Source organism: Lagopus leucura, unplaced genomic scaffold, assembly GCF_019238085.1.
Source record: "Lagopus leucura isolate 7727_CA_CO unplaced genomic scaffold, USGS_WTPT01 Super-Scaffold_100019, whole genome shotgun sequence".
Taxonomy (NCBI): Eukaryota; Metazoa; Chordata; class Aves; order Galliformes; family Phasianidae; genus Lagopus; species Lagopus leucura.
In genome coordinates, this window is record NW_024962273.1 from 1050494 (window position 1) to 1062460 (window position 11967).

Sequence of the window (11967 nt, forward strand, 5' to 3'; positions counted from 1 at the left end):
CAGGAAGGAGGTATAAGAAATAAGCATATTTTCCTTCAATCGTGGTACAAAAATAGATAAAAGTAAAGACAGCTTGACTGGAAGCCAGCTCTGTGTTAATTGGGATAACACTTGCAAGTTGTTAAGCAATGTCACTAACCAGCACAGCACAGCTCACTGTTACAGCACCCAGCTTTTGTACTTGTCACTTGTATGCTTCAAGATGCAACAGACATCAGAGGGAGACTTCTGACAGCTGTGTTCAGTCTGTGAACTGTCACCACTTACACTGTGCACCTACTGCAAAGTTGTCTTCATGAATCATTTACAGAGCAATAATTACGACGAAAAAGGCAGGGGAAGCTTACCTCTTACTTCTATGTACGTTCTACACAAGCAGAATCTTTCCTCTCTAATAATAAGAATGACTTCCAATACTAGATTACCAAATAATAATTATTTTTTTCTCTTCTATGTACCAGACATTTAATATTGCTTTCACTGAAAAAAAAAATAATGTACAAGGCTCAGGCTTCAATATGGTAAAAGGTCAGAACTAAGATATCTGCAATTGTGAAACCAGCGAAATAAAACAGAGTACTTCAGATCTTGGTATTCTGTCTGTTTGAATTGGAAAAATAATTTAGGAAGCACAGAGAAAGATATGAGAAAGATAATTAACAAAATAATAATAAATCTGCAGCCACGAGAGATGGCTCAGACTTGGCACTCACCCCTCAGAGCAGGCAGCAGGGACCTCTCCTTCTTGTCATCGCATTTATTACATTCACTGAAGTACAGAAGTAAGAAGACGTCCACAAGCACCCACATGAGAGAAGTGGCCAGCACCACCTTGCAGTAAACAAATCTCCTCATCGCTTTGCTTCCTTTCCAGCTGAAGCGCTAAAGAAAGAACGCCGCTGCTGAGATGCACCAAACTCCCAGAGCTAAAATCCAACATGGAAGCAAAGGCATGCATCCCACTGTGATTAAAAGAAGAAAAGGGCTCAATTAGCTAACAAATACAGTCTGAACTGAAAAAAGTAAACACCTCAACGCTGTACTTCCACATGAAGTACGCAGGCACTTTTCATTTTTCAGCCCAAGCCCTTTCCACCCTCGTCCATGAATACCAGCTATTTAAATTTACAGATTTCATACGTAGTCTCCATAGTGCTTTTATTTAGAAGCACACCATGTATAGCTCAATCATCTTAATGATATCCTAATACAATGTAATATATTTTAACAAAGAGCATGCAAAAGGTCAAAGTAGTGCTAACAGACAGTTCTAACCCATACTGCAACCAGTTCTTGCTGGAGTACTGAAGAAAAAACATATGGGAACTTCTTTGAACATTAGACATTAACACAAAGAAGTTTTCTTTCGCCCCAAATACTGTGTTTACAGTGCTGCCTTAAATATGTCCTGCAAGGACTAGAAGCAATTTGTTCTGTTTTGTTTTGAATTAGTCCTGAAGGAAAAAAATTGAGTACTGCCATAGCAGCAGCAAAGACACCTGCAAAAGACACTGCAGTTACCCATACACCTCTTTAGGCTCTTCCCTGCAACACTACATTTGAATCATGGAATCACCAAGATTGGAAAAGACCCACAGGATCACCCAGCCCAACGATCCACTGATCATCAATAGTTCTCACTAAAACTTATTTAAGTTCTTTCCTATGAGAGCAATGAGGTGCTGGAACAGCTGCCCAGAGAGGCTGTGATGCCCCGTCCATCCCTGGAGGTGTTCAAGGCCAGGTTGGATGGGGCCCTGGGCAGCCTGGGCTGCTATGAAATGGGGAGGTTGGTGGCCCTGCATGCGGCAGGGGGTTGGAGATTCATGATCCTTCATGATCCCTTCCAACCCAACCATCCTGTGATAAATCTGATCTAAACCTCCCCATCTCAGCACACAGCTGCCCCTCAGCAGCCTTCTGAAAAATTCACTTAAAAAGTGCTTGCAGCCAGGGCTCTTCCATCCCAGCCCCCAGCCGAGCTCCACACCAGCAGCCAACACCCCCAGAACCTATCAGGTCCTAGGTGCAAACAGTCACACCTTCATCCCCCTCCATTTCTTTTACACAAAGAGCAAAAACTGCTAATAATTGCAGGGCTTGATTCCATTCACAGCAAAATGATAATGCAAAAAGGAGTGTCAAGAAATTGAGCAGAACCAGAGCCAGATTGATGCAACGGGGTGTGTGGTTTATCCATAGGTCTGAAATCACCAGTGTGCAGAAATGCAAATGCAGCTGTGCTTGGCTCCTAATGCATGCATCCCTTCCAGCCCCCACAGCTCTGGGATTGTCTGCTCAGTCAGATGACCACACGTGGACACCTCACTCGTACCGTCATACGCTGCGTTCCACGCCAGCGCTGGGAGCTGTGCTTCAGCCACGTCCCCATGCACAGCCTTGGAGCTGAACCAGAGGTTAGCAGTCCCAGCACCTGCAAAACAAAACACAGGACAAGCCTTACTGCTCCACTGCCTTTCCTAGCATGGGAACAAGAAACCCACAGAGTATTTGCTTCCTGGCTGAGCTGGCTGTGGGGTGGATGGAAAGGAATCAGTGCTGCCTGCTGCTGTCTCTGTGCAGCCTCCAGCTCCTAGGGGTGCCCCAAATGTGCTGGGGCACAGTAGGAAGGGAAAGGGGACACAGCCAAAGGACTTTCATGATTGGAAATGGATGATCTTGAAGGTTCCTTCCAACCCAAGACATTGTGAGATTCTCAGAAAGAACATTCTCATAAATTGGGTCCGCATTTTAACCCACTCATCTTAATTCCAGCACACTTTATAAAGAAACTTATGTTTAAGTTTCACTTCACTCGAACAAATGAGATGGAGGAGACAGAACAATTTAAATAAGCTTTTTAGAAATCTGCTTGAAGTGCTATTTTACTACGTAATAATCAATAAAGCTGTTCATCTGCCACGTAAACACAGCCAGCAGCTCCTTTTCTCATCACAGCAAAGCAGGGCCGGTTAATTTAAAACTGTATGGGCTTTGGAACACTTGCTTCCAGTGAGCACAATTTGTTTTCATGCTAGTCAACAGGAACGGTTAGTGATAGAAAGAAAATTACAAAGGAAAAAAAAAAACCAACAGAAAAATGACATAGATCTTTATTAGGGAAAAAAACAGAAAAACATGGCAGAGGCCTTCACCCCCACACAGCCCGTCACCGCAGCAGCTGTAATTGGCTTCTGTAGCCTTGAGTAGCACAGTTATTTGTTCAGCACCAGCTGACACAAAAGCACGTCCTCCCCGAGCACTTCAACATACAGAGGAATTCTTTTCTTCATCAATTCTCGCTTTAATACAACCCAGTGAAAGTCAGCACTGTAGCAGTCGGAGGGATGAGTGGAAAAATCTCCTATTCCCAAACCAGTGTAGTTTCTAAATCAACTGTGCAGGAACCATCGCCTCTGTAACACTGTGGCCAGGAGCTATGCAGTTTGCAGGGGTTAAAATAGAGACAGCCAGACAAGCAATTATAAAGTCAATGGCAATTATAGTTTGGCTTTGCTTTTTTAATAATTAACATTTCAATTAAATACTCATCCCACTACTTAAAAAAAAAAAAAATAAAATAATCAGACCTGCTTTAGCACTTGAAGCCCAGCTAATGCTGGGCCACCGAATTCCTATGCAGCAATACACACCAGGTGCCAAGAGCCCTGGCCCCAAGCTCTCCCCATTACTCTGGCCCTAAATTGCTTTGATTTGGGATTTTACTAAAATCTGGGGTACCAAGGCTTCAGGGGAAGAAAGGGAAGAGAAATATGCCAGGTCTCCCAGCTACCACCGCAAAGAACAAAGCTAATCTGAAACAGCAACAAAGCAGGGAAATCCCTGCCCCAAAACCCTGCAGTTTGGCAGCGCTGGAAGCAATAAAGGCAGGGTTTTATAATAGAAAACAGGATGCAAATTTAGAATTCAGCTGCATTGCCAGGCTTTCCTAAAACTGCCACAGCAAAACGCAGCGCTAAGAGGATCTTACGGTGGTTGTAAATTCAAGCTCTGTACAATTGGCAGGATTAAAAGCTCACATCACCTTTATCGGGTACTGAAACAGTCCCCTGCAGAGCTTGCTTCCACCCAGCACTGGGGACATGAAGCACATGCTCAGCATTGCTCCCTGCAACCCTCTTCATTTCCTCAGGGACTCAACACCGTGGCATTCACCACTATTCTGTCCAGTTGCCTAAAAAGCTTTTAATTTAATTTCATGCCACCTCTATGAGATTACAAACCAAAAGAATCACCCCTTTGTTAAAAATAATGGCAGCATCCATTGGGGCCAGGGCTCTGAGGAGCATCCAGCACCGGCTGTGCTCCCTGGTTATATCCACACAGCCCAAAGCTGACACACAGCACCACCAGTGCACTGATCCCACCACAAACCACAGACCTCAAGCCAGCATCTTCCTGCCAGTGCTGTTAGCAACACACCTGTTGATCATCCCAAGCTGGGCTCCTCTCTGAAGCAACCATCCATTTCACAGCCCAGCGCTTTCCCCTCACTGCTTTTTGCTCTCACCCTTTGTCAGCATGGCTCAGCTGTGGATGCAAGATAGCAATTTCAGCAACATGGGAGTGAGGGCAAGAGGAAGGTACAGCAGCAGCACCTGAGGGACTGCAAGCAAAAACTGCATGCAGAAAAATGTATGGAGCTTTATCTCTGCATATTTCCAAATGGCCAGTGTCTGCAATCTGTGTGAGCACGCCCTTGAATGGCCCCTTAATCTACTGCCACTCTTAGAACTGAGTATATATTAAGTTTCCTAAGCCTTGGGCAAGACTCAAACTCAGTACAGAAGATCCTCCAAAGAAAATTGGAAGCATCACCCAGTGCCTACTAAGCACCTTCACTGATTTAATAGGAAAAGCACCATGAGAGTCCTAGGGCGCACCTACATGCTAGGTGTACTCCTAGAACTGGGGCCACATCTTCCAAAGCAATGTGAGGACACCCTGACCTCTGCCTGGGCCCCAGCTGCATGCAGCCACAACCAGCCTATGGCCAATGGGGTGCCAACACTCACCAACACATCTGCACTGACATCTAGGTGCTTAGATGAGAAGGGATGCAAACTGAAGATCAGCACTGTATGGAAAGTTTTGAAGCGCTAATTTCTCATAGAATTGAGTGTAAAATAGAGGTGAACACCATTTTGTCCAAGTGGATGCTGTTCTTAGCAGTGGCAGTGACAGCTTAATGGAGTGCCCAAATCCTTGTATAAAGCTACACGTTTCCACAGAGACTATTCTCCAACAGCATCATACAACAAGAAGAACCCCTCCTATTCTCCTCCTACACTCCTCTGAACTATGAACACTGAGGAAAAAGCATGCTGTCAGAAGCTGGGGGGCAGAAAACTGCTTCCACTGACCTTCAGAGCTACGTTTCAATTATCACATGCAGACTGCAGATAACAGGTGCTTTAGGAAGATGAGTAAGTGGATGGAATTGCATTACTGTTATGACTCCAGAGGTAATTTCCTGCCTTTTCATTATTCAACCGAGATATGCTGCCTTCTCTAGTGAATCTATCACACGGGCTATGCTTTTGAGGCATGCAACTTCACCACCTCAGTCAGGGCTGCAACTCACCCTGCTTGACATCTCTGTATTTTCACAAGCCATCTCCATGCACAGCCTTCAGCTCTCCTCTTGCATCCCAGCAAATTCAGGCTAGAGGCTAAGAACTAGAAACCTCAGGATGGCCACAGATACCATGATGATACTGACCACAGGAGTAGGGTATGTGAGAAAACCAGCTCATTTACAACATTTAAGCACCGCTAAGAGAAAGGTCTGGTGTTATTATTTTTGCCAATCTCTGCTGCAGAACCAGAATGCAACAAGGGCAGCACTGCACCGAATGGCAGCTGGCCAGCAGGAAGTGACAGAGTACATAAACACAACTGCACCACAACTGCCAGCACATCACAAAATGAGACCTGACAAACCAAAGCCCACTGCCTATGTTTTGGTGCAATATGTGCTACCCTGCGTTATAAATAAAAGTCCATTACAGTTGCTTCCAGACAAATCATCATTAAAAAGCTGAGGAAGCAAACTTGCTTAAAAAACTACTAAGGATTGCAATCCTATTTTCTGTGACATGCTAAATACGTTTAAAACACATTTTGCCTTCCAAGAGTTAACACTCATTTAACCAAACCTAAATATATACTATTATCTCCAAAAAAAAGAAGCATGAATCATCACCCAATACCATGAGCAGTTTATTAATGAATGTACAGTTACCTGAAGAACTCAGAATGCTCAGACTGCCAATCTCAGAGATTAATAAAGGAAGCTTTCACTTTCAATAAGAAAATCAGGTGTATCAGGTTAGAGCTACCCATGCTTTGTGTCTTAAGACTGAGTTTCTCCCCCTCTTTCCTTTCCTGAAATAGACAACTTGACATTTAAAAGTCAACCTGTTCTTCATTTTAAAAAGTGGTTCCATGACTCTGAAATTAAAGTAGAAAAGGCTTATTAATTCACCTAATCAAACTTATTTGTTAGTCTATCCTCTATTTTCTGTTGCTTTGTTCAGACTGGAGGCAAGCAATATGCCTAGCACCAGCTTCTCCCAGAATCAATACCTCGATGCAATGAACCTCCCAGGTCCCCAGCATCCAGACAAAAAAAGCTTTTTGTGCTCAGAGCAAACTCGCTGTACACCACTGAGCCTGCAAGTGATGGCAAAATGGTAAAGGATTCCTTTGCCTTTAGTCCACACCTCCACATTCTCGCACCAAGACGTGCTGTTTCCACAGATCTGTTAGCACAAAGCACTAAAAGCGTAAACCCAGTGAAAATGCTGACCTCAAAGAAGACAGGCACCAACTCAGCCAGGTGGTGCCTCCCCAAACCTGCATCCTCCCCAGCAGGAAACAGGCAGGGATCCCCCTGCAAGCTGCTGGAGCCTCCCTGCAACTAATTAACAGAGAAACCTGACTGCATGTGCTCTGCTTTCAGATGGTGGGTGCTCTCCCACACAGAAATTCAGAAGTAACAAGTACTTGAGTGGTACTGACAAATTGACAGATAACACCCAGAACCAGTTTTCCAGCCCTTAAACGCTGATGAAACGGTACAGCAAGCCAGGCAACAGCCAGGGGAAAAGCTATGGGACAAGCACCTGGGGAATGGTACAATCCAAGCAGCACAGCCATGTACCAAAGGATTTCCTCTGGCAATGCCAGCGCAGCGCCAGGCATCCCACAGAAACGTGGAACCAGCTGTCCAGCTGGGACAGCCTTCACCAATGTGCTCAACAGCAGCATTCCTCTGACACCAAAACAAGAGCTGCTGAATGCCTGAACGAAATCAGTTTTCTACTAGGTGCTGTGCCCATGTGAAGCTGGGGAGCTCACTGCATGGAACAGCAGCAGCTGCATCACCTGGAAGCATGCAGTCTGCCCACCTAGTGAACTGAATGGCCTCTTCATTCATTTTCCTACATACCAAAGAAACCCATTTCCAGTGCTGAGAATCTGCAGAATTTCTCTCACTGCCAATCGCACAAAACAAGCCCTCGAAAAGCAATGTTTGTGAATACTGAAAAGGCCATTGCTGACAGTCCAAATTTTAATTTCACATCATAGTTGCTAACTTAAAAGCGAATCACCAAGAGGGAGTAGAATAAACAGAAAGAAAAAATCAGTATATAATCTCAGTGTTTTTGAAGAAAACAGAAGAGCACATGCCTCACTACACTGAATAAAAAAAATCGTATACCATACTTTCCTGTGTTGATAAAAATGACTCCCCCATATTTTCAGTGCAAGTACTCCCTCAAATTCATCCACCAATGCCACACACACAATAAAATAAGAAAATAGTATTAGCAGAAAGCAAAACAAGCAAAAAAACCCCAAACCACTAGCCATGGGCAATCAGATCTAGTACTTGACCTAGCAGTTGGCAGCCCTGCCTGCAGCAGGGGGGTTGGATGATGATCCTTGTGGTCCCTTCCAACCCAAGCCATTCTATACTAATAGTAAAGCAGGGCAGCATGGTCTGGTATTAAACGGGGAGGTTGGTGGCCCAGCCTGTGGCAGGGGGGTTGGAGCTCCATGATCCTTGGGATCCCTCCCAACCCAACCATTCTGTGATATGATCCTATGAATTGTAGGCAGCTTCCAGCTTTCTAAGTTTCTTATTTCCAAGCGTTTCTGCTTCCCTTCTTTGGCCTTAATTTTCCCATCGTTGGACATAGGTAGCACTGTGCTGTATGCCGCCTCAACCCAAAGCAGCAGCACTTTGCATTATGAGGAGAGCAGCGCGCTCTGATTCTGCGAGCAATGCTCAAAACATAAAATGGTAGTAAGCTCTTGCTGTAGACGGTAAGGAATGATTTTATAACCCACTAATCCTACAACAGGATTCTCGGGGCACGGAGAGTGGGAACAGATATGCCACCTCTCCCCTTCCTAAACGCTTCGGGAGAATCAGACTTCTCTTGCAGGGGGAGGCAGGAGCTAACAGCACAGCCTGGAGCCACGCAAGGTTGCATTCACACAGAGCTTCATTCGTGCCTGAGAGGCAAAGCTGGGCACAGTCCTTCCTTAACACTCACCTACAGGCAGAGGAGGCTGCCAGCCTGCTTCCCCCTGCCGTACCGGCACCAGCTCTCGCCGTAACGCACACTCATCCTCCGCAACCTGCGCACACCGAGCTCTCACACACCAACGCAGCCACAGATCCGGGTTCTTCGAGAACTGCTCCGGTGAAGAAATCACTCCTAAACCTCGCACGGCTGATCCCAGGGGAACCCAAACGCGTGCCACATTACACTCCTTGGTTTGCAGCAACAGGCCAAGCGAGAGCACCGCCCGGAAAGGGAGCAGCAGTTTGGGAGCTGAGCGCAGCTCCTGCGGCAGCCCTCACAGCTCCAGCAGCACGCACCGCACGGCCAACGGAGGGATTTACACAGCCTACTTCCACAGCAGCCCGAGACCGAAGGCCCATTCCCTCCCCACGAGGCATGGTGCCCAGCACCCAGCGGCAGAAGCCCTCCTGCTTTCTTCTGCATCATCCCGAGCGCGCCTTACCCATTCGCCTTTCCTCTCGCTGCTTCCAGAAGCGCCCAAACAAATTCCTCAGCCCGCTCTCGCTCCACAGCGGAGAACTAAGCGGGGATACCCAACTCCGCGGTGCTCCGCAAAGCACGGAACCACAGCGCCGTGCTGGCAGGAAGGGACCTCCGGAGCCCCTTCAGCCCAAGCCCTGCAGCGGGACGCGGCTCACAGCAGGCGGCTCTCCGGCCGACGCCGCGCCCGGGGCGGCCATCCAGGAGGCGGCAGCGCGCCGCCCAAGCCGTCACCCCACGCCCGCCGCACACGGCGCGCTCCCCGGGGACGCCCGCACGTCCTATTTCCGATAGCTGTGAGCTCACGAGGGGGAAACCCGCGACGGGTTGAGCCGCGGTGTAGACGTACCTGCGGAAGCGTTGAGCCGGCGGCAGCCGCCACGCGCTGAAAGTTCTCAAACGCCCGACCCGGCTCCGGGCAACGCGCACCCGCGGCGGAGCGCCTCACGGAGGAGCGCCTCTCAGCGCCGCCCCCCAGCACCGCCCCCGCCCGGGGCGCAGCGCGGCGCTGCCACCCGCCTCCTCCTCATGGCCGCCGGGAACGGGACGGGGGATGCGGCTGCCGCTGCCCGGCGCTTGGCTCAGCCGCTCGGCGGCCGCCTCTCCTCCGCCGCGCCGCCCAATGGCTGCGGCGGCGCTCGGCTCCCGCGATACTTGCGGCCCCGGCACGGCGGACCCGGCGAGCAGCGAGTCCGCGGAGCGAGGGATGGGCGGGAGCGTGGGTGCGAGGCGGCGCTTCTCCGACAGCGGCGGGCGGGATGGCGGGGAGCGGCTTCGGCCCGGCCCGCCCCGCAGTGCCACCGCGCGTGCTGTGAGGGTCGGTTGTGGGCACTGCGCTGAGGGAAGAGTAGACGTGTCACGGTCGGAGAAGACCGCTAAGATCCCCGCTCCGCCATGCCTGCTGCCCGCGTCCCTCAGTGCCACATCCACGGCTCTGGGACACCCCCAGGGACGGTGACCCCCCGTTCCATAGGTAGCTGTGCCACTGCCTGGCTGCTCTTTGGAGAAAACACCTCCGCAGGGGTGCAAAGGCAGTTCAGTGCGTGTGATGTACAGCCTTTAAAGTATTAAATTATTCCCAATGCAGGTTTAGTATGGACAAAGGAGAGAACTTAGCCTGGTGCGTGCGTAGAGCCCAGGACCTGAAATCCTTCGTGTTGTGTTTCTCTCAGGCTGAACAAGTCAATTCCTCTGCATTGCAGCGCTCTTATCTCCAGCCTCACATGGGTGTTGTAAGCATTAATTGCTTTCTGTACAGTGTGTGGAGGTGCAGAAGTGCACGTTGCCTACAGAAGAGCCAAGTGGTCTCTGTTCACCTTTAATAACGACATTAGGTATTGGAGCTCTTCAAAGTTTAGAAAGGTATTTCCCAAGTGGATGCCCCATCCCTGCAGGCATTCAAGGCCAGGCTGGATGTGGCTCTGGCAGCCTGGGCTGCTGGTTGGTGACCCTGCACATAGCAGGGGGTTGGAACTGGATGAGCACTGTGGGCCTTCGCAGCCCAGGCCATTGTATGGTTCTGTGATTCAAACTGTTACATGTAGCATCTATTTTTTGAAAGTCTATGAATTTCTTTCTTTTAGCAGCTGTTTTAATATCTTTTAACTTTTAGTTTCAATACCAGCTTGAGCCACAGAGTTCCAAGAATAATTGTACCTTTTGTATGAAAGCACTTCAGCTTCACATTTGCTTTATCCTTGCCACTTAGTATTCTTACTGGGGGGGCTTGCCATTCTGTCTTTTGGAAAACAATGGACAAATGTCTCTGCAATCTCATATGCTCCAATCTTTCCTCACCCTTACCAGGCAGAAGGGAAGCCCAGGTCTCATCAGTTTCCCATTATGCAGAAGCCATTCTGCATCTTCACTACTATTCATCTTCCCTTCTTTTCCTATATATATATATATATATATTTTCCCACCAGGACTTTTTTCCCACCCAGAGAAAACAGAATTGCAGACCATCCCTTGCTGCCCAGAAGCATGAGCAGCACAGTCAGACCACTCAGCAGCAGGCTGGCTTTCTGCCCTGCCTAAGTTCACATCCACTAAGCTTGAACAGGAACCGAATCGCACTGAAATACAACCGGTGTTTTTTCTTGACAAGTACTTTTAAATGTTCTGTTGTGCTATTTAAAACGTACATACATATCAGTGTGCCAAAAAATGTATTCCTAGCTCTACTGGAAAATCTACCGTGACCTTCCAACCAATCTGTCATGCCAGAAGGTAACCTTTTCTTCTTGGCAGATGAGGTTGGAGACAAACTTTATGTATATTTATCTCGTGGAGCAGATCCTTTGACTTGTGTATGGTCATATGCAGAAAGGAAAACAAAGCTGAAGGAAGAGCCGATTCATTTCCATCTGAATTTCACATCGATAATTACACAAAATACAGTATTCTTTCCTAGCACCCAATAGAAATAAAATGGGCTGATAGATAACCGACTGACAGTTATTGCATGTGTGCTGCCTTTCAGTGTAATCCATTTATTATTTTTAGCAAACAGCAGCCTATGCTCTTCTACTTACTCAATTTTATTGCTTTTTCTGTATTATCTTCTCAAACGCAGGACCACAGGTAAACCAAAAGTAACTATTCATCAAACTCATGGAACTATCATTTGTAATATGAAAGCCATCACACTTATTGCACTCGTTAATCCCACACCGCCTCCGACAGCGGCTTCCTTTACAACTGCACTGCCTGGTTTTACCACTTGAAAACAAATTGGATAACCTCTGAGATAAATTTCCCTGCCTTATATGAGAAGGTTTAAATACCCTTGCATTTAAATGCTTCATGCCTCAAACACAAATCTTAGAGCTTTTCGGAAGCAGGATATGGCACTGAGTCCTCTCAT

At 47.7% G+C, this 11967-nt stretch overlaps 1 protein-coding gene across 4 annotated transcripts in view; it reads right to left on the bottom strand.

The window, feature by feature from the left end:
* Positions 1 to 9538, bottom strand: part of GALNT13 (polypeptide N-acetylgalactosaminyltransferase 13) — an 80439-nt gene extending 70901 nt beyond the window's left edge. For all 4 annotated transcript variants that reach the window (XM_042877797.1, XM_042877796.1, XM_042877795.1 and 1 more), the window contains exons 1-3: positions 9451 to 9538; positions 2336 to 2434; positions 714 to 962 (exon numbers count right to left, since the gene is read on the bottom strand). In XM_042877797.1, the coding sequence (XP_042733731.1) occupies positions 714 to 855 (142 nt within the window). In that variant the 5' untranslated portion in view covers positions 856 to 962; positions 2336 to 2434; positions 9451 to 9538. The remainder of the gene's footprint in view (positions 1 to 713; positions 963 to 2335; positions 2435 to 9450) is intronic.
* Positions 9539 to 11967: the final 2429 nt, after the last annotated feature.